The sequence below is a fragment of the Calonectris borealis genome, chromosome 17 (assembly GCF_964195595.1).
Source record: "Calonectris borealis chromosome 17, bCalBor7.hap1.2, whole genome shotgun sequence".
NCBI classification, from domain to species: domain Eukaryota; kingdom Metazoa; phylum Chordata; class Aves; order Procellariiformes; family Procellariidae; genus Calonectris; species Calonectris borealis.
In genome coordinates this window covers 7,889,900-7,916,420 of record NC_134328.1, presented here as the reverse complement: position 1 = coordinate 7,916,420, position 26,521 = coordinate 7,889,900, and the positions used below count along the sequence as shown (strand labels likewise).

The following is a 26,521-nucleotide window of genomic DNA, read 5'->3' as shown; positions in this document are numbered from 1 at the left end:
TATCAGTGTTTGTGTCTTTGAGAGTCTGTTTCTGATGTCTGTAAAGATGCTGCTGCTGCTCTTCACTTCCCTGAATGATCCAGCCTCCGGCTATTTTTTGGCTACTGAGATGCATGATCAAACTGACATTGATAATTCTGCAGTATTTGAATGGCTTAATATAGCCGAGGTTCTCAAAAGTACAGGGTATAAAAAGGAAAAAAACAAAACAAAACAAAAAAAAGCCATGCCTGACAAAAGCAAGTTTCGTAATGTGTGCCTGTTACACCAGGCAGTTGATTTTGTAGACGTGGGCAGTTGCTTGTTGTAGCAAAGTGAAAGCCTAATCCATTGAAATACATGGGAGAATTCCCGTGGGCTGTAATACCGCCTATAAGTTTGGAAATCTCGGCGTATGTGTCTTTCTCAGTACCCGGAGACCATTTGTTGCCATTTGTTGGCTTAGAAGGTTCCCTTGTGCTCCAGACCTTTTCTTTGCGCTCTTTGACTCTATTTCAGAGTAAGTCTTTGCTTCCTTGCACTTTAACTGGAAACTAAAAGTTGCAAATTTTCTGTTCACATACTTGCTATCACCTTTATCTGACTTCCTTCCCTGTCCCCAGTACTTTTATCATTAAAATAAAAAGGTGGCCTCTCTACAACAGATTTGCAGCCAAAGAGAAACAGTGCTGTGAGTAGCTGGATTTGATGTCCTGTGCCAAAGACACAAATCAGCTCTCAACAGGTATTATTAATTTGTTTCAAGTTTTTTAAAAAAGTGTAATATTTTAAAGATAAATTTTCATATTTTGTAGTGAATTCCAAAAGACAGCAACCGTAATCGTAAGAAACACTTGGTCTTTTTGCCTTTTTTTTTTTCCTTTTCTGCGTTAAAGTATTCCTCTTGTTCCTGCAAGAGTCTGTCTTTCTGTGCCTGTAGAATTATCTAGGGAATTTTTTGCCTCCAACATCTTACTAGTGTATTACTTATTTCAACATATGTTTGCTAATTTTTCATTGCCTGTGTTTGTCTAGCCTATTTTGTGGGCTCTGTATCACAGTACTTTCACAGAAGCAGCATTTGGCCTGACTGATGTGGCTGAGGCAGGTCTTGGTCCTGGTGCCTTAAACGTTTTCCTCTGCTAGGGCCAGCAGCTACAACCCAGTGAGAAGATTAACTGGATTAGGATTCATTTCACTCTTCACTTACCTGGGACTCTTTCAAATGTTTGCGTCACTGGAGGCGAGATCAGGCAAACAGGAAAGTTTAGATCTTTCGTAAGAGCCGTCTGAACAGTTCAGACTTTAAACATACCTGAAACCAGAGTTTGATTCTTTCTCAAAGTCTGTTCAAAGCAAACTTATTCCATGAATGCTTCACTCGTGCTGAATGGTATCCTTGGTTTGCCAGTTTATTCGTGTGTACTGAAACTTGGGTCATGGAGCGGCTGCCAAAAAAAGAATCCTGTTTTCTGTTTTGATGTATGGCAATTCATGACAAAGTGAGGAACATCCAGTTATGCCCTATGGTGCACTTTAATGGAAAAAACTGTAGGGGCTGCTGTGATATATTAAATGTTTTGGAAAATCGGGCTTTAGTTGTGAACACAAGTCTATGGACACTTTTCTTAGTGAAATAATGTGTCTTTTTTCCACTGTAGCTTAAAGTAGATCCCTGCAGCTTCTCTGCAATCAGCCTTTTCCAGCTCTTTGCCTTTGATCAGCCTGTGTTTATCTCTGTTCGCTCAGAAACCTGTTTATTGGGATTATTTCTTTTCATAGCTTCATCTTGCTTCCTGGAGTGCAGATTAGTAATAAATGCTCTTTACCTCTGCTAGATGCATGCTTCCTCTGTATAATCTTCCCCTCTTTTAAGTATTTGGCCAAAGCTTAAGATGAAAGTAATTAATAGTAGCAAAAAAGGCTGTTGTGACTCTGAACTCGTAATTAACTGTTGTTAAAAGGAGTTGGTCTGTCACTGTAATGGTGTTCACCCGGAAAAAAGCACATGCTTAATTTATTGAAGCAGAACTACACCTGATGTGCTTGAAGTCATGGAAGGAAAGAGAAGCTAACGTGACAGTGCCACTTGGTGCATCGGTAGAGTCGGCGTTGTCCTTTTCTTGGGGAGCACGCACTGCATTGCTGTGAAGAGTAATTTCACCCAGGTGTTTAGTAGGAAATTGTTAATTCATTTGAATGTGAGAAGGGTACTTTAGTGCTTAAACAAAGTATACAGTGAGAACATAGAGGTTACCAGTTGGGAAAGCAGAAATGGAAATGACTATGAGGATTGAGTGCAGGCCCTGAAATTTCAGGCAATTGTACTAATATTTAGTCTGAAATATTATTTATTTTTAAACTACCCTCTGTGCATCACAAAACACAGGCAATGCCATGTGCCTTGTAACAAGCTGAATAACTTCTCTGTAAAGCTTTGGAACTATAATATGGCACAGAAAATAAGCATTAAGTGAAGAGCTTTACCAGCCTTTCAGGAGAGTTGAGTATCAAGGCAAAGAAGTACTCAGAAAAGTGCCCTTTCTCAGTCATCCTTTTCCTGACAATGTGTCCGATGGTAGGAGGTCTGCATTTGTACTCTGTGTATCTCTAGTGGAGTAAGGCTGAAGAAAGGAAAGCGTGGAACAAAAGTAAATACAAATTATGATTATTTTTTGTCTCACATCTCTGAAGCCTTTTTCCATGTCCAGTCTGGGTTCATTTTGCAGTTCTAGGTCATGTATTCCCTCAGTTGTGCAATTTAATGCATTTAATCTGTGGGAAGCGTTGTTGATGTCAGAGCAATAAAAAGGCATATTTTCAATGTAAATGTCAGCTCTCTTCTGGAATCCCTTCCCTGAATCCTGTGCTGCCTCTGTTCTGCAGAGCCTTCCCCGTCTCGTGGGACTGGGGAGACGAGCAGTGCCAAGAGGTTACACACGGTGTGACTCAGTGACAGGCTTAACGTCGTGACTCAGCGCTGGGGAAAATTCAGCTAAAAAGCTTGTGGCTCAAAACACTTCCCTGTGATGGAGAAAGCTGTGCAAAATTAATTGAAAATAAAGATGATACTAAGCCCTCAAAGCCTGTTAGCCTTATATCCAAACGTGTGAATTGTTGCACCCAAACCCAGCAGGATTGTGCTGATTCGGAATGGCACTTGGGATCTGCGCTCTGTGTTTTGCAGATGATGGAAGCGAGCATGGATTTAATATGTGCTTGGTAGAGTGTCATTCTATACCACAGCTCTTCCCAGCACTGTGCGCTGTTGCTCCAGCTTTGCCATAGCCTGACCCGACTGGTTTGGTCTTTAGAAGAATGGGAGTGGTAAACGTTTGAGTTTTTTAAGAATATTTTTTTTTTCAGTTGATTGTCATGATTTGGAAGTTAAGAGAAAAAATTATGCCAGGGTGGTTTTTTGTTTTATTTTGTTTTCTGGGGATTTTTTTGTTTTGTTTTGGGTGGTTTTTTTTTTTTGCTTGTGGCCAAGAATCCTCCTTATTGCTTCTGTAATGCTTGGCTCCGAGGGCATGGAGTGGAAAGAAATTGCTTTTGGTAAGCAAAAATAGAAGAGTGTTCCAGGAGGGTTGCTGCAGAGTGACATGACCTTGTCATATAAAGAGCATGTGCAAAACAGTGCTTAACTATGTAGAATACTTAGTTCTAGAAGTGCCTGCAGCATTATAAAGCAGCCTCAAACCTGGTTACACTCTGTTCTGATTGCAAAGTAGCTTTATTTGGATAACTCTGCTGGAGCTAAAAAGGATTGAGGTCGCGGGAGAGATGAGGTGCTGGTAGGAAAGGGCTGAGACAGGAGGCAATGAAAGTAGGGGGTTGGAAAGTTATTTTTAAAGAAAGGCTTCCGAAGTTGTCATTGGTCTGTGCTGTTAAGAGCTTTTTAGCAAGACTGTATCTCCCTCATTTCTTAGCACTTCTTTCTCAGAAGGTGGAAATGGGACTGCTGTGTCCATGATGTGGAGTTTCCACAGAAACTCCTGACCACAGAAATGTCTCTGAAAATGGTCGGGTATCCCTGGCTGGCTGCAGCAGGGGAGTGAAACCAGGGAGTCCAGGAGAGAGGAAAGGGCTAGGACGGTAAAGTGGGGTAAAGGAAAAAAAGAGCTGAAAGTAGATCATTGTGCTGAGGAGAAAGACAAAAAAGGAAGAAAAAACTAGTGTGAGCTCCCAAGGAGTGGGTGGAGGTTGACGCTTTGCTCATCGATGCTCTTCAGCATCAAAGTCGCATGGAAATAGAAATAATCTGCTTTGGCAACGGCGTCTGCAGGTAGAGCCTTGGCCTGCAGCACACGGGTTGCTGCAGTCCGCAGCCTCCTTGCCTTCGCTGCAGCTGCAGTGACAGACATCTGTGTTCTGACAACGCGATTGTTCATCTAAATTATTCATGGCACATGTATTCTTTCTTTCACCGTGAGGCGTTTAAAGCAGGCTGTTTTCTCTAATCCTTCAGAGCAAAGCATGTAAAATGGAGAGTAAAAGACAATGATAGTAAATACGTCATTTGGAAATCAGCATGAGGGGATAAAATAGGAAATTTGTTTGTCGTGAATGCGCTTTATCTGAGAATACAAGTTCCAGTGTTTTTTCGCTACTGCTTAAAACCTTAGACTCAGTATTAGAAACAGCTTGGTCTGAAACCTCTCTGATTTATCACTGAGACCGTGCTCTAGGAAATCCTTTAGGGATATGAGATCTGTCCCTGTTCACAAAATACTCATGCAGATGTTTTCATTCAGACCTGTGGGTTAGAACTTTTGTCTGGGCGCTGCCTGCTGAACGTGGGCTGGGGACTTGATTCTGTCCTACCAAGGCAAAAGTAGCTTTTCTACAGACTCGTGTAGCAAGAGGAGCTTCACTGATGGTGGGGACAGATGTGAAATTACCCTCCTATCTTCTGCTATGCCACAGAGAACTGCAGGTGTGGAGTTACACTAGTTAGCTCTTAGGTTGTACATTGTCTCCTGGTTATTTATTTTTTAATCCCATATTATCATATTTTATATTATCCCTGGCCATCTCAAAATACTATTATCGTATTATCCCATATTATTTTAATCCCACGTATCTCTCAGGAACCTGAGGGGTTTAGTTGCTGTCATTGCCTGCATTGTGGGTCCAGTCTGGGTGCTTGGCTTTGATCTTAATGGCAGTGAATGCCACCAAATGCAACCTGATGTTAAATATTTTCACAAGCTTTAATGTTTTCTGTTTGCTGTTCTCAAGTGGGGAAGTCCTTCATTTATTTTCACAGCAGAAAGTAAGTTTCCCCTCGCTTGAAGGAGTGCCTCTTACACCATCCCCTTTCCCTCCTTAGCCAGGGTACTGAAATTGCAGTTGGGTGGTAAGGGTGTTTTTTTCATCCAGAAACAGAGCAAGACTTGGCAATTAATTTCTGAGAGGGCCACGAGATGATCACTAGGTATTCTTAGGCCGCCCTTGATCTCAATTTCTTTGGCAACCTGTGCCAGACAGGCTCTGTGGTGTGTTCCCTGTCCTCTGGCAAGCTTGGTTTTGAAATCCTTTATTCTGCATGGAGAGTTCTTCTCCATCCCTTGACAAGCAAAGGAGAAGGCTGGCAGCCAGCTGCAAGACTGACACGTACATTTTCAATTTTCATAATTGAGTCTTTTGAGCAAAACCCGTAGGAGTAAAAAGATTTGAGAAGCTGTAGTTCTACAAATCTGACCATTGGGAGCCTATTAGGAGGCTTGGGAGGGAGGAGGGAGTGAGCGCTCCTTGCGTGCTGGGTACCCGCAGCTCGCTCCATGTCATGAAGCTCCATCTCGGAGGTGCTCAGAAGGGCTGGGACTTGACAAGCAGCCCCCGATTTTCTCCCCTCTAATAATTACAAGTTCAGTATTTCAGCACAGATATAGGCCCTGAGGTGCCTAAAAGCACACTTTCCTCTAAAACCCAGAGGTTTTTAAGACTAAAAATTTGCTTGGGTGAATAAGTCCTAAGAAGGACCCTAACTGGGGTCAGATCAGGTACACAGAAGTATTTGGAGCAAGATCAGCACAAGCCATTCCCTCTGTTGTCTAGTGCCGCCGAGCCAGTGCTTCAGTGAGAGCAGTTTGCTACAGAATTGCTCAGCAGCAAATTGCAAGATGTCCCAGAGCAGATATTTGCTCCAAATAGTGTCTCTGAGGTGCCTCACCTTCCAGCCTTACCCCTTGGGTGCTGCTGTTACCCCACACCTTGCTGAGAGCAAAGCGTAAAGTCCTGGTGTGAGAAAACAGATTTTTGCTATCATTTTCATATTTCTGTGTACAGAAAGCGCCTTGGGCAGTGAATATTGGGCCAGTGCCCAGCTTACGGCCGTGTAGTGCGGTGGTCTCCCCTTTCAAATGGAACTAGAGCAGAAAAAGTCTGATTAGGCTCAGATCAGCTCGAGCACAAGCAACTTTTTATGATGACAGCCTGTAATCACCACAGGGCTGCTTATAGTAACTGGCTAATCTGGATTGATCAGGGCGGTGACATTCATCTCCCCTTCGTTTCAGCATGGTCTCGAACATCAATCCAGCCTCCGCCTGTCACAGTAATTGTCTTTTATCGCTCTCGCAGATTGCTTTTCCCTGGAGCAAAATCCTGGTGTTTTTTTCATTACCACAGCTGGGAAACAAGGCTCAGCGTCAGGGTGTGGCACCGTCTTCACTGATTTTTGCTTTTTTTTTTTTTTTTTAATTTAATTCAAAACAAAGACTTGCTAGTGAATAGTCCTAGCTGAGAACCTGTACAAAACTCGTCGCTACGGCATCTGTGGCCTCCCAGCAGCCCGCGAAGCGACACGACTGACAGCTCTCACGTGTTGGTCCCAACTGACCTGCGCCTCGTCCCAGCTGCTGGCTCTGTCTGGCTTCCCTATAATAGTTGCTTTATAACAGTGTGCTCCAAAACAATACAAACGCCTATTTTCTCCAGTGCTTAGAGTTCTGATTTGCTCCATGATTTTAAATTTATTCTTTAGTTTAAAAAAAAAAAAAAGAGGAGCAAAGTAACCAGCAGCAGTCTTGCTAAGGAGCTTCCTTCTGCCTCATTCTCCGTCTGAAATCTTGGGAACGGAGCGAGTGTTTGCTCTCCTTCTCTCTGGGTTTCCTGGCCTTGTACCCCCGTTAACATTCCTTTTGACACCTGCCGTGTGCATTTCATCAGCTTTTGGAGATCACCAGGGAATGTGTCTGTAGGACAACGGACAAAGGTAAAAGGATGAAATCCTGGTAAGGGTTTCATGTCGGTGTATCTTTATAAATTCTTTTGGGGAGTTTAGTATCAGCTAACGACCAGCTTAACTATGGGTCACCGTGTACGTTCTTACACATTGCAGATTCAGCAAAAGGGCTGACCTCAGGGGACCCTCTTGTCTCCCTATTAAAAAAGAAGCAAAAGCAAAATAACTATTTCTTCCAAAGTCATCGATACCATGGAGCAAATACGCAACTGTATTTGGGGGAACATGTGTCTGTCATGTCTCACTCGGCAGCCTCGGCTGCGGGTGCCTGGTCTGCCTGGGCAGGTGGTGGATTTGGGTTCTCACACGCTGATTTTAAGCGTGGCCCTAATCATTGGGGGTAACACGGATAACACAGCACCTTTGCAGCTACACAGGTTATTGTATTCCAGAAGTATGTCAGACCAGCCTACACAATTGTGACAAGCACAGCATAAATTTGTGCATTTTGCACTGTCTAATCGCTATGTGCCCATCCCTTGTAATTCCTGCTAAATAGTCACAATTCCATGGCTGCCAGGTTGTGTCAAGAACCAAAGCTGGGAAATCCTGCTGCTTTCATATACGTAAAGCTAATTTTTGAGTTGGAGGCAAATGCAATTCGTATGGCTTCAGCCACCCTTGGCATACATTCCCGAGCCTGGAAAACCAGCCAGAGGAGGTCCCAGCAGGCTGAGCGCTCACAGAAATGCGTGCCTTGGAAGAGGAATACGTATTGTTTCCACGCGAGTTTTATACCAATGCAGTACATGAGAAAAAGCACAAACCACCTGCGCATCCCTCTGCCCATGGGCGTGCTTTGAAATAAGACTAGAAGGATGTTGAACGCATTTAGAAATGTGAAGCCGTTACTCCTCCCATATGGTTTATTGAGGATCTCGGTTTCCAAAGCATGAGTAGCAGTGAGGCCTGTTATTCTTTCCGACATGCAAAAGGCACAAGAAAGTCATCAATGTGATTCTGTGCAAAGTGTCTCTAAGAAAACACACAGCGAGGAAATGGCAGAAAAGAGCCCCCGATGGAAGAGAAAGCCAAAGTGCCTTCAGGAAAGTGCTGAAAAGTTCTGAAAATGGTCGTACTTTTTCAGAGTCCAGATATGCTCAGTCGGTGAAAGATGCTTTGCAAATCCGTGAAGGAAAACTCAAGAGACAGAGCCAAAAGGCTTAAAACAATAATCTTCTTCATGGGCCAAAATTCAGGATGGAAGTCAAAATGATTTATCTGGGGAAAAAAGTGCCGCAGTTAAAGACGGACATTAAAGTCTTTAAAAAAAAAGCCCACCAAAACCAGACGTAGAAAGTGGATACATTCTAAGAGCAGCTCAATAAAAAAGATTCCTTTTAATGAAAATAATTTAAAAAATGGATTCTTGAAGAACACAAATCCACTTTGACTGTGACCAGCTACTGCACCCAGCTCCCAGGAAAGCCTCCGAGCACGACAACACAACGCCTTCTAGAAAAAGAAAGTCCCCGCTACCTGCATGTGTGAAATGTGGCCAGTGAACAATTTGGAAACACAAACGTACAGGACCGAGTATCCGAGTCCCACTAGTTAACTTGGGCGTCGGGAAACTTCCCGGGGTTCCCGTCTCTCCCACTGGAGCCGGCCGGTGCCGGAGGCGGCGTCGCTTCCCGGTGGGCACGGCTGCGCCCGTGAACCCCTGAGCCTCTCGCTGGAGTTGAATACTTAAACCTAAAAAAGGCATTTACAAGTTGACGCATTTTGTTGTTGTTGTTGTTGTCTTATTTCCTTGCAGTATACGTTTCTACTTCTAGACTATGGAATGTTACATTAAACAATATAATTATTCATTACCTTGCTTCAATTTCATTACAGTTACTGAGGCTTCATCATATTTTCACACAGCACAGAGACACCAAACTAAACACCAAGCAGCCAGCACTAGATGTATTTTTTCTTTAAGTACCAATAAGCAAAATACCCCATTCCCCCCAGAGATCCCATCAGGAAGGAGGCTCCGAAGAAGGAGGGAGGTTTCCGCTTGACCAGCCTGAAGGCATTGGGTACCACTGCGGAGAGGAGCGTGGTATGTATATCTCCCAAAACTTTCCTGAAGGCGAAGCGTTTTTGTATCCTGTCGAAGAAGGACTGTAGGTTAGGTCTGCTGCCATCTTCCCAGTATTTCTTAGAGAGTCCCAGAAACTTGAGGCGGTGCAGGGTAGCTCCTAACAAGACATCGGCCAAAGTAAAGACGCATCCGCAGAGCCAAAGTTCACACTTCTGCCCTGAAGAGAGAAGTGACAGAGCAGGCAGGGTGAGAAGAAACCCTTGGGTGGGCACCTAAAGGCTTTCTCAAAAGAAGGCAGGAGCATTTGCATTAGACCTGGGGTGTTTTTTCTCAGCTCTCCGATACCCCAAGAGTTCAGACCCCATCTGCCAGGCTACGTGATGGAGGATACGTGGGGCCACAAAGCTGGGAATACGAGATGATGATTTATAGCCCGCGTGAAGATACAAATCGCTGTCTGCAAAATGGCTCTGTTGCCTCTCTCCCAAGTCAAGAGCAGCAGGAGATGGCATCCTCCCATACCCAGGAGGTCCCTGGAGAAGGGCCGTTGGCCCCCCTTGAAGGAAGATGTGGTGCAGTGACCCCTTCTGCTGTGTTAGTGCTCGGGGAGAGCAGCAGCGTTTGTCCTTGGCTGTACGGGAGCTGCTTCAGGAGTGTCACGTTAACTTGTCCTATTTTAGGGAGGTAAGAAATCCTCAGGAATCAAAACCATTTGTTGGCCCGGCTTAGCTGCTCTCCCTGTGTGCTGTTGGGGAGGTCCTGCCTCTGTCCCCTAAAACTGACACCAAAACTGGCAGCACATCCGTGCCCAGAGCCAGGTTTTTGGGGGAGGCAGAGCTCGGTGCGAATGCTGGGCGGGAGGAGAGGCACCAAAGCATTGATGGCCCCTGATAAGGGGTGACCCTGGAAATAACCTCACCGGAGAGATGTCCAGGAGTAAACCAAGCTGCTGTTAGGCTGGAAGAAGCGGGGTCAGGCCAGGATAGTGTTAAACACTCCCCCGATGCCATTTCAATGCGAAGGAGAGGGCTGGGATGGAGCTAAGGCAGAGGAAGGGAGGTGCAGGTAAGGAAGAACATCAGAAGGGGCACAAAACCTGGCCCCGTCCAGCCTGAGCCCCTGGCTTTGCACCAAATCCTTAATTTTGGGGCTTTTCCACTGTCCTGTGGCTGTTATATCTGCGAGGGAGAGAGCGGCACCTTTACTGCACCCCTGTGCAGGCACTGGTGCTGCCAGCAGGGCCAGGCCAGGGCAATTACTGGTAATTAGCAGCCCTCATTTGTAGCTGCTTGGCAGCCTGCCTAATCCTGCTAGAGGCACAGCCCAAATGGACAGATTGCCTGTGCCTAATTAGTCAATAAATGTTTTCAATGACTAATGAATTGTGGGGGTGCTGCAGCCGGAGCCCCCTGGCTGCTCCGGGGACCCTGCGGATGCTCCGGCTCGGAGGTAAGGGCAGCGGGGCTGAGGTGCCTGCTTCGCTCCCAGGCACTGCTGCAGGCGAAGGAGAAAGCACACGTCAGGATGGCAGCTTCGGGAGAGAGCCGTGATCTCGCCCTACCCCTCCTGGCTCCGGGCTTGTACCCACCGCTGGGTCTGGACCCGGCTGCGGGGTGCCCCGGGGCAGAAGCACGGGCGAGGGCAACTCGTCCCCTTTGCATCCGCAGCGGCCCCAGCTCAGCCTGTCCCAGCCGAGCAGGGTGCCCGTGGCAGGGGGTCACCCTGTGCTCCTGCAGCACCTCCCACCCTCCTGCCTGCCTGCCCTGCCCTGCCCTACCTGCATCGCTGCGCGTCCGCCCAGCAGCCTGGGCTGCGTGGGAGGAGAGCTGCTGCACTGCGGCTCCTGGGAAGTTGCCAAAGGGCTGGTGCTTGTGCCCGCTGCTGAGATCCTGACCTGGCCGTGGGCCCGGCGGGGGGAGTTTGGGGGCCCGGAGCAGAGGGCAGGAGCAGCACGCAAGGACCGAAGGCAGCGGAGCGCCCGGGCGCTGGCAGCAGCAGCAGCCACCCCTCTGCTCCAGGCACCCGGGACGTCCTCCGAGGGCACCTCATTAGGCTGAATTCTGCTGAGCTATCCCAGCTCTCGGATCAGTTAATGAGGGTGTTCGTTGGAGGCAATTAGGGCAACGCAGGGTGCCGCTGTGAATGCATCAGGGCTCTCCGCAAATCCCCAACCTGGTGCCTTGCAGGGCCCGACCTTGGCACCTCCGGGGGCCCTTCAGTGCAGCCCCGAGCGTGACGCACGGCTCCCTGCGGCTGAGGCCCACCCGATTAACTGCGTCTGGGCTCTGCTCTGGACCCGGTGCCGCGGCGCTGGCGGCTGCTAGCCCTCCCGGGACTGGGGTTTCAAGCCTTGCTGACATCGGGGACGAGAGGATGACGGCGTCATCCTGGGGTGATGGCAGGACAAGCAATGCCCAGCTGTGCCCATGCATCCCTGTCTGCCAGGGCGCCGGGGTGGCTCTCGGCAGGCACCCAGCAGCACGGATTTGATGTTGGGGGTGGCTGGTGTCACTCTCTCCCGCATGCTGGCGTTTGACGCAGGTCCTGTAAAGGCTCCCACCCCTCCAGGATCCCTCAAATTCCCATCGGGTTTCCCTGCCCGTGTTCCACTGGGATCTGCCACAGCCCTGTGTCCATGGGGGACTTGGCTGCAGGACACGTCCCCAGCCCTGCGCTTTCGGCAGTCTGCGTTCCTCGTGGTGCAAAAGCCTGGGGCCAGCCTGCTCCTTCCTGAATCAGCCAGGACATCAGTCACTGGTGGTCCCTCACTAGGGTGGAGGGGACCTGCCACCACCCTGCGATGACTTTGGAGCTCCCACAGAGCAGTTGTGAGGACAGGGGTCCCACTGCCCCAGTGGCAAGGGGTGTGGGGGCTCCCCGGAGCAGGGGTGGTTTGCCAGAGGTTGGTAAGACCACGGCTGCAATGACATCAGTGCACCCAAAAACAGGAGAACCCAGCGGCAGCCCCGGTCCCACTGGTGGTTGCCCCATGGGGGACGTTCATCAGGTGCAAAGCCATCAGCCATTCCTGGTATTCCACCTTGCCCTCCTGTGGAAAAACACCCCACAAAGGCAGCCCAGCGCCTACCTTGGTATTCCAGTTTCCTCTTCTCCAGCTCGGCCTCGATCTGGTCTAGCACCATCCCCAGTTCGCCCAGGATCTTCTTCAAGTAGTTCACGTTGTCGTGCTCCAGGATCTTGGCCTGGATGGACAGCGGGGTTAGGATGGGGGAGGGATGGATGGACGGACACGCATCCTTGGAACCGTATGGGGATGTAAGGGACCAGGTGCTCATGGAGGGCCCACGGGTCATGTCCCCCCACCGCCAGAGATGTGTGTGGCTTTGACCCACTTACCATGAGCTTCTTCTGCTTGGAGAGGTAGGGCTCTGATAGCTGCGGCTCCTCTTCGTGGTCCAGCTTCATCAGCTCCGTGCTGGCGTTAGCTAAATGTCCTGGCAGGAGACAGAGGGAGGGGCTGTGTTTGGCGGGGGTAGGGATGACCTTGTGTCTGGTAGCAAAATGTGAAATAGTGGTGTGGCACCAAAAAAACCACCCCGGAGAGCTAAAATGGGCCAAATTCATGGCTTGCTGTTGCCGTGCTGCCGTGCAGGCGGGTGGCTGGGGCGTCGCGCACCCTCCCGAGGGCACGTGGCTTCTTCAGCCCTCCCATCCGCTCACGGCAGGGCAGCGCCGGCTGCGGGGTACGGCCGATCCCCCTCCCTGGCCGTGGCGAGTCCCAGCTCTGCGGGTTTCGGGAGGGGTTCAGCTCTTCATTTCCTCTGCTGGATTCATATTAGAGCTGCTGTCTCTCTCTGTCTTTACTGTTTTAAGAACATCCCTGAGCTTCCCCATAACCTGGTTCCTGCAGCTCCATCCCCAGCAGGTCAATCCTTTGGGATATCCAAGCCGGCTGCCCACGTGAGGGTGTGCGTGCAGAGCAGCGGCAGGGAGCGTCACGGGAGGGGATGCTCCCTCCTGAGTGAAGCTGTCCCGCCCCGGCTCGGTGTCCGGGAATGCAGTTCGGCAGCATGGAGCCCATCGCGAGCTCGGGAGAGATGCCCACCTTCCTCCCTCCCAGGGCACGAGGAGGATGCGAAGGGCTTTGTGCAAGGGAGCTAACGGAGGGAAAGGAGCAGAGTAAATGGAAGAAGAGAATACGAGATATTAAGAGTAACACCTTAGGGACGACATAAATTACCCGAAGCTGGGTTAATCTCTTCCTGCCAGGGCCCATCTGTCTCTCCCTCCTTGCTCCCTCCAACAAGGGCTTGGCTCTGCCGATGCGCGGGTGCGGGAGGTGCCAGGGCTGGCCGGGGCGGCAGCCAGCAGCGGGCTGTACGCTGCCACAAAATGGTGAAACTCCCTGTTTTCCACCACGAGCCTTGAAGCTCTGCCCGGCTCCCAGCCGGCTCTCCTGGGGCTGTAACTCGGAGGGAAGCCTGGATATCGCCCTGTTTTCGTTTCCCTGTTCCCCTTAGGAGAGCCTGGCCCTCAGTTCACCCTCTCCTCGGGACACAACTACATGGATTTGCCTCGGCACCCACTGCAACGGGGCAGCCGAGCCACTGCCTGGGCGTAGGGGGTGTGCTGGGGAGGAAGGGCACCGCCGGCACTGGGGTATCCCACGGACCTGCCCACAGCCCCTCCGTTCCAATGGCTTGGGAAAAATGCCACCAGCGAGGAGGTTTGGATAGGGAGATATTTTTTAAGGAGCTCAGCAGAGTGCTGGGGAGGTGATGCGAGGCAGACGGAGTCTGAAGCCATCACAGCAGCACCCTTTGGGGTGGGGACGGGTGCTGTACCCTGCATCTGCCCAAGGTCTGGGGATGGAGGTGACACTTGGTGACACAGGGAAAGCTGCCTGGGTGCCAGCAGAGGCAGGGCAGACCATGAGATACACCTCAGGAACAGCCTATTCCTCTTTGTGCCCGAGGGCATCCCATTTCGGAGGGACCGTCCGTGACCCAGACAGCTGAAGGGACTGGCGGGGGGAACAGTGTTTGCTACGGGCGCCGTTTGGGTCCCGAGCCTAAAGGAGGGGAGAGACGTGGGGCACGCCGATGCCCTCCTAACAAGGTCACTTTTCTGGCGAGGGACTCTCTCCAGGAGCAATCCTTGCTGTTGAGTTATATTAAGCATCGTCAATGTTTCATGAGCGTTTGAAGGTCAGGTACACAGTCTTATGCCGATTCATCCACTATCTGCAACTCGGTCTGGCTGTACGCTCCCACCTTTGCCCTTAGAGCTATCGGAGGGAGAGGGGACGTGCGGGAGAGGGAGCAAATTCATGTGCCCTAGAAAGGGCTGGGCGAGAAGCGTGCATGGCCCATGGGAGCCCGGACACCCCTGGGGTTAGGAAGCCTCTACAGGGTGCCTGCAGCTCCCAAATTAGGTGTGCTTTGCTATTTCCCAGCTCCGTCCCTGCCAGTGTTAGTGGAAAGGGGAGACAAGCAAGAGCAGGGGGGCTGGCCAGGCTGTGGAGCCAAACGGAGCCTAAAGGAAGGGCTGGGGGAGCCGTCCCGCTGGCACCGGCCCTGGGCAGCCCCGCTGGAGAGGTGACTTACTGCGGATCTCAGCGGTCGCGTACTTTGGGATCATGGAGTCGGTGGTGAGCTCGGGGTGCAGGATGCAGCCGTGCGTGTAGGCGTCCATGGGGAGCGAGTCCAGCAGCTCCCGGTACTGCAGCACCCGCGAGTGCAGCAGGCTGCCCGGCTCAGGGATCAGCTGGGTGACGTTTTCTGCGAGGGCAAAGGGAAAGGTGTTAGCGGGACACTCATTAGTGGCTCGTTAGCCTGCGCGGGACACCAGTGTGCAGTCCTGGCTCGAGCTACCTCTGAGCAGGGCTGGCTGCGGGGGTGCATTAACTCAAAACCGTGCCCCACCCCTGGCTCTGCCCTCTCCCCGTCCTGGCCAGGAGCGCATCCAGCCCGTGCCCAGCGATGGGCAAACCCACAGGACCACAGGGCTGGGCACGGGTGTCGTTACCCAGCCCGCAGCCCCCGCGTCCCCAGGAGCTCAGCATAGCAAGCCCTTCGCCTCTGCAGCCCCTGACTTCGTACACTGCGGTTTCACATCTCTCAGGAGGGGAACAAAATTTTCTCGTTCTGCGGAAAAGAGCTAAAACACGGGGATTTGGGATCGGGATCTCTTGAATTACACACTTGTTACACCAGTGGCAACGTGGCACCTAATTCTCTTGGACTTCCTTGAAAATCCCGTTCAAAATGGGTAATCAGGGAGCTGACGACCAAAGGAGGAGCCCAGCACATCTTCCCTCCGCGCTCAGCTGCTGCCTCAGCTGCAGGAGCATCCCTCACCCCAGCCAGCTCTGCTCCTCCCTGGCTTGTTGGGTTTTATTCATCTTTCGCGGATGGCACTTTGTATCCTGCTCTTTTTATTACACTTTCAACTCAAAATACACGGCAGATGACACCACAACGAGTGAAATGTTGCTCATCTCCCCCAGGAATATCAGGTCTATTTTTTATGGGATCATAAATGTTTATGGCATTTGCAGATAGCAGTTAATAGGTAGTGAGTAAATTTACCACCGGGACTCGGTACGCCCGGTTGCCCACACGCCGTCCGCAGTGCAGGGCTCACTGCACGCCGGCCTCTTGGGCTGAGTTAAGGCACATCGGCAGAAGGATTTTGGCAGACACGGCCAACGCAGCTCCTTAATTAAGAGCCTGAAATGACAGTTCTGCCCAGCCCTGCTGCCGGCGGCAGGAGGAAGGCCGCGGGCACAGCCTGGTGATGCCTGCCCGGCAGAGATGCACGGCTCGCCCCGGGCCAGGCAGAGTCGCGCCGGCCAGCAGCTGCAGCTGGACACGAGCCAGGGAGATTTTGGCAGCTCCTGTATTGCAAACCTCCTAGCAGCTCTGATTTGGGGCTGTCTCTGCTGGTAGGCTCCGAAAAGTTGTTCTGACCGATGGGCATCAGCATTACTGTCCCCTGAGCGAGGGGAGGTTTTGGTAGCTCCTCCCTGCCCGCGGGCTGCTCCCTGCCTGCGCTGCCTGGACTCCAGCTCTCCAAGCGGGGATTTTCCATCCGAGAAAAGCAACTGGCTGAATGAAATAATAATAACCGACCTATAGCCTGCATGCTCCTTCCACAGGGCTCCCGGCCAGCACCCGACGGGCTGGTGCCGAGGCTGGAAACCAGCACATCCAGAGCGACTGCCCCGTCCAGCAGCGGGACGGAATGACCACAGTGAAATAGCGGCGTGCTGGCCGCCGGCCCGTGTCCTTCAGCACCTCCCAGGGAGGTTTTTTGGTGGGACAGCGCTCGCTCTGCCTTTGCACGCCATGGCGGACCTGCACGTATGGGCTGCTGTTGCATATAGTCAGCAAGTGATGGGCCACGCAAAGGTGGGATGGGGGGAGGCTCAGAAGGACAGGGCTGGGGGCTGCAGCCCCTGGAGGAGCCCCTCGCCCAGGCTCTGACAGGCGTTGCCACCAGCCAACCCATCGGTGGTTTCTTGGCACTGCTGGGCCGTGCCCTGGTGAGAAGCACCCTCAAAGGTGGTTTATTGGCACTGCTCACTGCTTTTTTGGGGAAAGAAAACCATCGCTCATCACACCGCTCTTTACTACAGCTGACCCTCAGGGCGTGTGTAAGCAGCTGAAAAAGGCCATGCTCCCAGCCCGGGGGAAAATAAAACTCCGTGAACACACCTTCTTATCAAGGCATTTTCAAGCTTGGCACGTTTCTGCCAGGGTGGGCGATTCCCGCTCGGACCGACGCCGCGGCATCCTGGTAACGCTTTTGCCAGCAGGCACTGGTGGGGATGGCTCGGGGCAGAGCACCCAGCAGGGAATGATGCCCCGGGCCCTCCTCCCTCCCGCCCCGGAGCTTCCCGCTTCATTTCTCAGCGAAAAGGTAAGAAATTGCACCTGGCTGCAAAATCTCAACGACAGGAGTTTCCCAGCGCACGGGCAGCGCTGTGTCCCCCTCCCGCCAGGGACAGCCTGTTGTCACATATGCCAGACCACCTGCCCTTCGCAGAGACCGGGCAAAGCGGTGCGGGCACCGCAGCCCCGCGGATTGACTCTCCCCACTGTCCCTCGGCCCCAGGGCCGGGCAGGAAAGCAGCTGCCATTCCTCGGGAATGGCACAGGCTCCTCCTGACCGATCCCGTCCCCGCTGCCCCGCCGGCGAGCGAGCATCGTGCCTCTGCCGAGCAGCACCACCGCGGCGGGGCCGGGAGAGGACAGCAGCTGAGCTGGCAAGACGCCCTTGCTTCGGGAGCTATTTTGAGATGTTTTTGATGTCTCTGTTGCAAGGGGGATGGATGCTGGGGCGAACGTCGTGATGGCATAGCCTGAGCTCCCCGCTCGGCTTTGAAGCCTCTCCGGCGGAGCGTCCCAGCCTGACAGCCCGCAGGTTTGGGGAAATGAGGGCGAAGGGACGTGAGATACCGCGGAGAGGCTCCTTGCCTCAGCAGCCATGCAAACAGCAGCCCTCGAGCTCGGCTGGCTGCTGACTGCAGCCCTGCTCCGGGGGGAATACGAGCTTCCCTCTCCCGGCTGTCCCTTCCTCTGGGTTTGTGTCACAGCATCCTCCCATGGTCCCCAGCACCGCTGGCTTTCTTTGACTTTAAAGAAGCAATTTTCTCTGAGGCACAGTGGCACGGGGGACGGCGGGGTCCCCTGCGCATGGCCGGTGGCACAGGGCTCATCGAGGAAGGGGAGAGGGGCAGCGGCACCCGGCTCAAACCCACCTGCACTCAGCGGGGCCGCTTACGGGGAGCCCCTGGGGGTTTTATACCGTTACCCGAGGCCAAAGTACAAAGGTGGCCAAACCCAGAAGTATTTCCACGGGCCGTGCCCCAGCTGTGCCTCTGGTGAGATGCGACCACACACCACAGGAATGGGAAACTGTCTGGTTTGGGAACGTGGCCTCCAGGGCAGGAGAAGAGGGGACCCAGCTCCCCCCCGCACCCCAAGCCCCCCAGCAGCACTTCCAAGGGACATTTGGGGATTTCTGCTGGAAATCCTTCATTTTCATGGGAAAATGTAAAAGTTTGGGAAGTACTGGTGGCTTGCTGCTCTTCTGGGGTAAAGCTGAAACTTTCAAGGACAAAGTGGGTGCATTTGGCAAACAGCACCTGGATTAGACCCAAGTTTCCCCCAGGACACAGCCCACCCCTCCCCCTACCTCCCGTGAAGTTCTTCTCCATGTAGTCGATGATCTGGTTGTAATCGCTGATGATGTTGTCCCTGTGGATGATGACGGGCACCTCCTCCCCCAGGTTGAGCCGCATGAACCAGGGCTCCTTGTGCTCCATCAGGGGCATGCTGACGTCCCGCTCCTCGCAGGGCAGCCCCTTCTCCGCGATGACCAGCCGCACCTGGGGCAAGATGCCGGGGAGAAAGGGCTCAGCCCCACGCACCGAGCCAGCCCCGAGAGCCCTCGAAGCACCCCGAGAGCCCCACCGCCACCCCGCCGCACCTCCCCGGCCCTCCCCTACGTGCCAGGACACACCTCGTCCTGCAAGAAGCCAAGCAGCTCTTGGCATGGGGCAGCTGCAAAATCCAGGCGGCCGAGCAAGGATTGCTCTTCCCAGCAAAGGGGGGAGACCCAAATGCATCCTAATTTTGCGGGATCGTGGACCATCCTCCCTCTGGTCGCTGGGGGCCCATGCGACAGGCGGAGGGGCTGGGGGGGCTGGGGGGCTGAGAACCCACCCCTTGGCAGTGGGTGGAGGGAGGCGGCAGTTCCCCAGCTGGGGGGGATCAGTGATGCTGCTGTGGGTCCCAGCATAGCCCAGCATACACCTGAGGAGGAAGAGGAGGAGGAAGAGGAGGAAGCAGAGGCTGCAGCAATGCTACACTTTGCACCCAGTGGGTGCTGCTACCCGGCTGAAGGAGACCTGGATGCTAACTCAGGTACGTCCCGCTCTCAGGGGTGGGCTCTGGCTTTACCAGGCACATTTTGCGCAGAGAGAAGGCTCCGTTTCATGGAGGGTTTCAAGCAGCCCCTGTGACCCCAAACAGCATGCCTCCTGCTCCACGCTGCCGAGGGCATCGCCCACCGCCTTCGTACCCCTTGTGCCAAACCTGCTGCCTCCCCCTTCCCCTGCCGCTGCCCTCCTCCAGCCCCGGCACTGCTGGGGTGGCACCCACCCGTCTCGTGGGTGGGAAAGCCGAGCCTGGGGGCAGGAGGAGGCAGGAGTGGGGCTGGATGCGGGGCACCGTCCCCATCCTCGTTGCCCATGGACAGCCCTCAGGGCTGATCCTGCTGCTTTGCTCTGTGCTTGAGATGGTGTTGAATACGCACTCAGGGATGGCATTTTAGGCTTCTGGGTTATAAAAACCTGACCGTTAGGAACTAAGTATGTCAAACAGGCAAAAAAAAAAAAACTTTCGGGGGATGTGAGACAGCCACGATTTACAGAACCACTGAATGAGGGAAAAGCGCTTGTCTTCCTCCAAGTAGCAGCAGCTAAAAATACAACTTAACAAATATAAGCATTTCTATGAGTACTTCAGAGTTCCTGAGGAATTAGTCATTAATTATTTACAGGGCTGGCAAATTAATTTTTTCTTTACAAGTCAAACAAGAAAAAGCCTGAGTCCCTCAACTGCAAGTTGCTCTTGGCCTTTTCCTCCCAGCTGACGGATAAAGCCCAGCCAGGACCATCTGGGGCATCGGCCCCAGGCTCCCTGTACTTCCCCGTTTTGCTGTCGAGAGCCAAGGCCGAAGGCCTGGCAGGAGGCGGCTGCCAGGCATGAAGCAGCGCGGGCAGGAGGGCTCAGCTCCCAGGGTGACCCTGGTGCCTGCGGGCAAGGGGAGCCCCTGCCAGCACCCTGAGGAGGGGTCCCAGCCAGGGGTGATGGAACATGCCCGGACCCCCCCGCCAGTCCCCGCAGCGCCGGCACCATTGTGATGAGGCATCTTGTGTAAAAACCCAACACTGGCTGTAAAACTCCAAAAAACCTCCAAAAATCCCTTTGCAGGCAGGGCCAGATCCTGGTGGGGGCTCAGGATCCCTCCCACAAACAGCCCCAGCACCGGGGAGGGTGGTTCCGAGCAGCTCCCGGAGCAGAGCAGGAAAAGCTTCACCTGCAACCGGCTCCGAGCAAAACTCCTCTGCAGGGGGTTCCCATGCAGCCCCCGCCGCTCCCCGCCCTGCCACGTCCATCACACCAGCTTGTGCTCATCCGCCCTCCAGCAAAGGCTCTTTCCTTGCAAGTGACCTCAAAAGCAGAGCTGGAAGTGGTGCCAGGTGGCCCTGTGGCTCTAGGTGTGCCCTGCCGCGTCCCCAGCGTCCCCAGCCCCGCAGAGGTGAGGCCGGTTGTAGGAAACCCGGTACAAGAAGTGCCTTAACCGCTGCCTGCCTGCTGCCGGCGGCCAAACGGGCAAGACAAAAGAATAACAGCAAGCCCAGCGCAAGGCGGGGGAGCTGGGCACGAGCATCCCTCGCCGGTGCGGATCAGAAGCCCGTTAGTCACCCGGTGGCGGTGAAGCCCACCATGTGCAGCCACCCTGCTGCATTGGGCATCCTCCCCTTGCTTTGTGCCAGCAAGGAGGAGCGGGCGTCTCTGCCCTTGGCCTTCCCACCGGGCTGGGGGCTCGAGGGGGGCCTCGCACCGGGGAACTTTGTGTTCCCCCTACCCCTCAGAATAGCCCATTCCCCACGTAATATATATGGTGCGGGAATGACGGGGGGGTTGGGGCCGGGAGGAGAAGGTCAAGTTTGCTACACAGCTGCTGTGCTGCAAAATGAGCATTTACTATTGCCTGGAAAATGTGATTTCTCGCGGGGGCACCCCGGGAACAGGATTTCCAGGGCGCTGCTGCAATGTCAGGGGCAAATCGCTGCCTGGCAGGGGTCCGCTCCCTGCAAGGAGCCCGGCTCGGGGGCTGCCTCCCCCTCTCCCGGCGGCAGGGTGGTCCCGGGGCCTGGCTCTGCCTTTGTCTGCGCTCCTGGCCACGCCGGGCTTGGGCTGTGAGCGAGGACAAAGCCGGGGCGGCTCCCGGTACAAGCCACGGTCCCAAAGCAAAAGCAGGGTTTGGCTGACACCCCCCCCCCCCCCCATCCCCGTCCCCTCCCCAGGCAGCTGCTGTTAAAACGCAAAACCGCAGGTACAAAAGAGCTGCCTGGCCGCACGCTGCTGCCCTCGCCAGCCCCGGGGATGAGCCCCTTGCTCTCCCCGCGAGTGCATCCATCCTCCCCGGGCGAGGGGATGCCCTGGGGACGGGAGGCGATTCTTCCCCGGGAACCCGGCCGAGCGATATTTTTTTTTTTTTTTTTTTTTTTTTACCTTTTGTGAGCTAAAGGACTGGGTCCAGTGGTACAAAACCAGTCTGTCCTGGGATTTGAGAGCGGGGTCTGTCGGGTCCTGATTTTCCTCCCCCTCCGTGGATTTCCCTGCGTCGTTCTCCAGCGCCGAGATGGGCCACCAGCTGCAGTTGGTGGGAGTAACATTATTGGGAGTCGCCATGACAGCCTGCGAGCGAGCGGGGAGAGGGACGAGGCAGCGAGCGGCGCTAGCCCAGCATCACATGGGCTCCTGCCAGCAGCATCACTCCCGGGGCAGCTCCATCTCCCCGGCCGGGGTGGGCAGCGCAGGGCGGTGGGCGCCGGGGTGGGGAGGGGGGGGTCACAGGAGAGGATGGTGACAGCGGCGTGGGTGCAATCGCAGCCCGTCCCCGCTCGTGGCGGGGCTCCCACGGAAACGTGCCGCGCTTGCAGGCATCGCTTCAATAGGCGAGTCAGCAGCGGAGGCTCCTGCTGCCTGCCAGCTCGGCAATCCGGGGCAGCTCCAACCCCGGCGGCTCCTTAGGAATACTTTGCAGTATAAGACTTTTTTTTGACTGGTTTAGATACAGCAGACATGTAATAAATAGCTACGTTGACGGATAGTGGCTTTAAAATGTCTAGCAGGTGTCTTGCCTGCCTTGCAACCTTCATGGAAAGAAGCAGCAATGGCTCTAAAGGTATTCAGTGATTTTTGGAGAGCACAGATTAAGTACTGCCTAATGGTTGTTGTGCAGGGGTAGAGCCCAGGAGCCCTCGCTGTGTACCGGAGCCCCGGGGTGCCGGGCCAAACCAGAGGAGCCCTCCTGTACCAAAGCAGGCACGGTTGGGGGTCATTTCCAGAATTAGCAAGGTGTGTCGCAATTGCAAACCGGCCGAGTTTCTGCTGCTCAGAGAGCGCTGGGGCTTCCGTAGCTGCTGCTCTCCGGGCGCTACGAGCATCACCCAGAGGTTTGCAGGCAAACGCAGCTGACACGTTTCTAGACACAGCGACCTGGACATGTGGGCCTGTGCTTTATGACATTTGGCTTCGTTACACTCCATCTCCGGCAATTTGGCAGCCTGGAGATAATTTCCCACACGTGGGACTAACTGCCAGTGCCAGGGGGTAAAACCAGCTGGTTATGGGGGTCGTAGGGGCAAGTTGTGGAGGGGATGGAGGAGAGGGCTCTGCAGGCTTGGTCTTGGGGCTGCGAGAGGGCTCTGGGTGTGAATTTGGCTCCTCCATGCGTTGTTCCCATCTCCACCTGCACTGAAGCTGGTAAGATTGCTCCAGGTGTGGAAGGAAATGGAGGGTTTGGGAGAGCTGGTTCAAGTGGGGAAACTGAGGCACACTTCACCCAAGGGAACTGGGAGGGAACGGGGCCAAACTGGTCCCCGGCTGCACGAACATAGTGTAAGGAGCAATTTTCTGAGAGTTTGGAGGTGAAAATGAACCCTTTGGTGTTGTGATGTCCTGCTCCCAAGGGTGCACAGGAGGGCGATGGTGGAGGGGTGAGGCTGGGAAGTGCTGTGCCCTGCCCTACCTTCTCCCCGCCTTCTCTCCCGTAGGCAGCAATCCTGAAAACCATCCTCCCTCTCCAGCCCCGGGCTTCCCAAGTGCCAGAGACCCCGCGCTGGCCTCGGGGACACCCAGAGGGAAAGGCTCTTGCTTGGCCTCTGCTTTGGGGCTGCAAAGTCAGGGCGGTGGCCTGCGCTGCTGCAAACTCGGAGCAAATGGGGCTTTGACTGAAGAGCCAGCCCCATCGCGTGGTGCCGTCCTGCCCTCGGCGCCGCAGCCTCCCCTCCCACCTGCTCTGCGCAGGAGAGCCCTCGCTGCCCAAGAAGCATCTTTTGGGGCTCCTTTCACTGGAAAGGGACACCTTTGGGTTTAGGAAAGGAAAAGAGCAGCTTGACCAAGCAGAAGCAGTTCTCTCCTGTGGATCGCTGTCCAGAAAGCCCCATCTAGTGGTATATTTTGTGATAAATTAATGCTGCGCCGTTGGGAATAAAAAAATGACGAGTCGCTTTATCCCTCTGGGTCCTGCAGGTACGCAGCATCTCTGGAGGCGCTTATTTATTTAACTGCGTTTTGGCTTGCTAAACTGAGCAAGGCTTGAAGGGCAGGATTGCTGCCAGCCCCCTTTAGGGGTGTCCTGACCTTGTGTGACCTTGAGATCATCCCCAGCTCTCGTCCACAGCCTTCCTGCCTGCAAAAGGGGACGATGCTGGGCTGCCCCAAGGGATGCTGTGCGGACGGACCCGGTGGCATCAGCAGAGCCCTGGCAGAAGGTGCCATCGGGGCAGGATTGCAGGTGCTGGCGGTTTGGGAATACACAATCCGGGGCGTCTCATCTCAGGGCTGAGGCAAATGTTACAGAGAGGAGAGAGCAGGCGGCCGGAGTCGGTCACGGGACTTTGCAGGCACAGAAGCACCTTCCCTGTTTTAGAAGGAGGGGGTGGAAATCGGGCTGTAGAATCAGCTCCATTGATTTTTTTTTTTTTTTAAAGTTTTTTTTTTCCCTGGTGGCCTGATTCAGCATCTGCCGATGTAAAGCTTAGCTAGGACTTGGCTAAGTTTGGCTTATCTAGGTTTGGCTTCTGTAAGGTGAGAAATAGATTTGATTGATCCAGGGTGCCCTTCTGCATCCCGCTTGGGTTGAACTACTCCTGAAACCAGACAGGCAAGTAACTTGTAAAGTGCTGGGGGTGGGGGGAAGCCGCTGAAAAAAACCCAGCCTGGATCTGCTGAGATAGGAAGTAGAGAGGTGGGATCAATCCGAGGAAAGTCCTGGGAGCGCTGCAAGCCCACCAGTGCTTTCTCAGAAAATTTTAGACGTATTCTTCTGTAGATTGACTGGGGACACATCCTAGAGCACCCGTGGACAGAAAAAAATTCCCCAGGCTTGTTGGGGCAGATCCAGCGGCAGGCTGGGAGCAGTCGGGCTGGCAGGGCTGTGCTCAGCGCTGCTTGTACCGGGCCAGCTGAGGCCCAGCGCTGATCCTCATCAATCAAGCTAATTGTGCTAAATGTGCAGGCATCCCCAGAGAAGATGCCGTTCGCTGGTAACGCTCAAGGTTTCAGGCAAGCAGAAAGGAGGAGTCATTCAGTTATCAGAGTGAAGTGGGTGAGCTGAACTGGGAAGGCTTTGAAGGAAACAGTAAGATTGGGCTGGGGTCCTCTCTTAGAGCTCGTCACTTCGCCCAGAGGAGATGGTTTGAGCAATGCGAGTGTCAGCAGCAATGTTTCGGTACATTTGCTATGAGCCTGATTGTTGCAATCAAGAACCCAAAATATCTGCCCTTCCTCTGCCGCAGGCAGCACTGGACATGCTTAAACATGAGCACAAACAGTAATTCAGGCAGAATATGAAACCGCTGAGTTTTTCTCTTCTTTCCCCCTTTCCTTCCCCCCTCACTACCAGTTACTTCTGTCCTGCACAGGGCACTGTGGAAATGTGCCCAGAGACCCTGCTCCCAGACTCTTCCCTCCTGTCTGGCCGCCTGGCAATTTGAATTCCCTTCTCAGCCCTAAACTTCAGGGCATATCTTGGACTAGTTTAACTTCCACGATTTCCCTAATTCCCCCGCTCTCCCCAGATACAGCAGGCCTGCTGCACGCTGTCCTGCTCCACAGCTGAAAATGCCCTTGTGCCCTTCCAACAGTCGGTCACTGCTCGTTTTACGTAACACCAGCTTGAAGGTGTAGACACTTCCAGGGGTTTATGCACGCTTTGCTCAAGAGAAGCAGGACTGTGCTCCACGGCAGAAACAGCCGCAGCGGGGTGACCCTGTGCCAGCTGCCAAACCACGTTTCTGGGGAAAAGAGCCTCGCTGTGCCCCTTCGTAGGGCTCCAGCTGCAGAGGGGAGTGGGGACAACCAATACTGGTTTTAAATAACTGTATTTGTGCGTGTTAAAGTTATCTGCGCCCCAGCTCCATATGCATGGACTCCAGGTTAACGCTCGCCGAGAGGCAGGGTAATTGTTAGAGAGTCTAAAAGGGAGAAATGCTGCGTCTAGCAACAATACCGTCCAACGATTTTAAAGAGGGCACAAAACCAAAACGTGAACAGAAACATGAGCAGACACCCTCTGCTGAAGCAGTTTGAAAAACAGCAGCAGCAAAGATAACTAGTACTACATATTTACGTTTAAAAGCAAAGTACATATACCATATCTACTGAAGGGAGAAAGAAGGGCAACAGTGAAGAAAGCACAACCAAAACTGTGTGGGTGTGAAGGACAGTGCTGGAAGAGGGAGGTGAAGGGAAGAGGATAGTAAAGCACTAACCCGAGAGGGAAAAACATGTTCACGTATGCAATTCTGAATATTTAAACAAGGCAATTCACAGGTAAGAAGGTAAATGTAATCAGTAAGTTAAAGGTAAAATAATGACATAGCTGTTGTCATTATTCAAAATCAAGTATCAGAAGACCAAAAAAGACCCCCACCCCACCCCTGAATAACTCAGCAGTAACGACTAAGGTCAAACAGACTTCCTTCTATAAACCTGTGATTGAAGTACCCAAACATCTCTCTTCTAATATGGAGGTAGACACAGGGGACGTGTAAAATGACATAAAATTTAGGAATCGGTTAAATTTAATTTGAGAGTACGAGCCAATATCACATGCTAAATAACTGCTTAGGACACTTAGGAGCAAAATAAGTTTTAGTTGTATTCTTATGTTAACTTATTTGGATTTATCTTAACTTTAAATCTGAACTTCCTGGATCCGTAGTGTAAATTTTAGGGATGATTAGAATAAAATCTACAGACAGCACTTATCATCTAGAACATCTGAGACTTCTCTAGCACAGAATACAAGGCCAACTGTCTACGTCTGCTACAATCTATTTTTATACAACTGCTTGTAACTCCGTGCCTTGCTGACCACTAATTTTTAAAGCGTAAGTAAAAAAAAATCGCAGTATTTTACTCGAACAGTGGTTTAGCATGTGCTGACACTGAAAGCAGACTTTTGGGGTATTTTTTTTTTAAAAAAAAAAA

General features: G+C 52.9%; 1 protein-coding gene across 1 annotated transcript; it reads right to left on the bottom strand.

Moving 5' to 3' along the window:
• Positions 1-6,512: 6,512 nt before the first annotated feature.
• GDAP1L1 (ganglioside induced differentiation associated protein 1 like 1) lies at positions 6,513-21,991 on the bottom strand. Its single transcript, XM_075166420.1, has 6 exons — positions 21,533-21,991; positions 18,423-18,615; positions 14,828-15,001; positions 12,618-12,715; positions 12,349-12,463; positions 6,513-9,477 (listed from the first exon to the last, which is right to left on the bottom strand). The coding sequence occupies exons 1-6, from the start codon at positions 21,710-21,712 to the stop codon at positions 9,134-9,136; spliced, it is 1,104 nt and encodes a 367-aa protein (XP_075022521.1). The 5' UTR covers positions 21,713-21,991; the 3' UTR covers positions 6,513-9,133.
• Positions 21,992-26,521: the final 4,530 nt, after the last annotated feature.

What these genes read in the sequence shown, in the direction of transcription:
- GDAP1L1 (XM_075166420.1), bottom strand. Translation starts at nt 21,712, where the DNA reads ATGGCGACTCCCAATAATGTTACTCCCACCAACTGCAGCTGGTGGCCC. An exon ending in GGAGAAGAACTTCACGGGAG is followed by an intron (nt 15,002 to 18,422) that starts GTAGGGGGAGGG and finishes TTGCCCTCGCAG; the next exon opens with AAAACGTCACCCAGCTGATC. An exon ending in CGCGACCGCTGAGATCCGCA is followed by an intron (nt 12,716 to 14,827) that starts GTAAGTCACCTC and finishes GTCTCCTGCCAG; the next exon opens with GACATTTAGCTAACGCCAGC.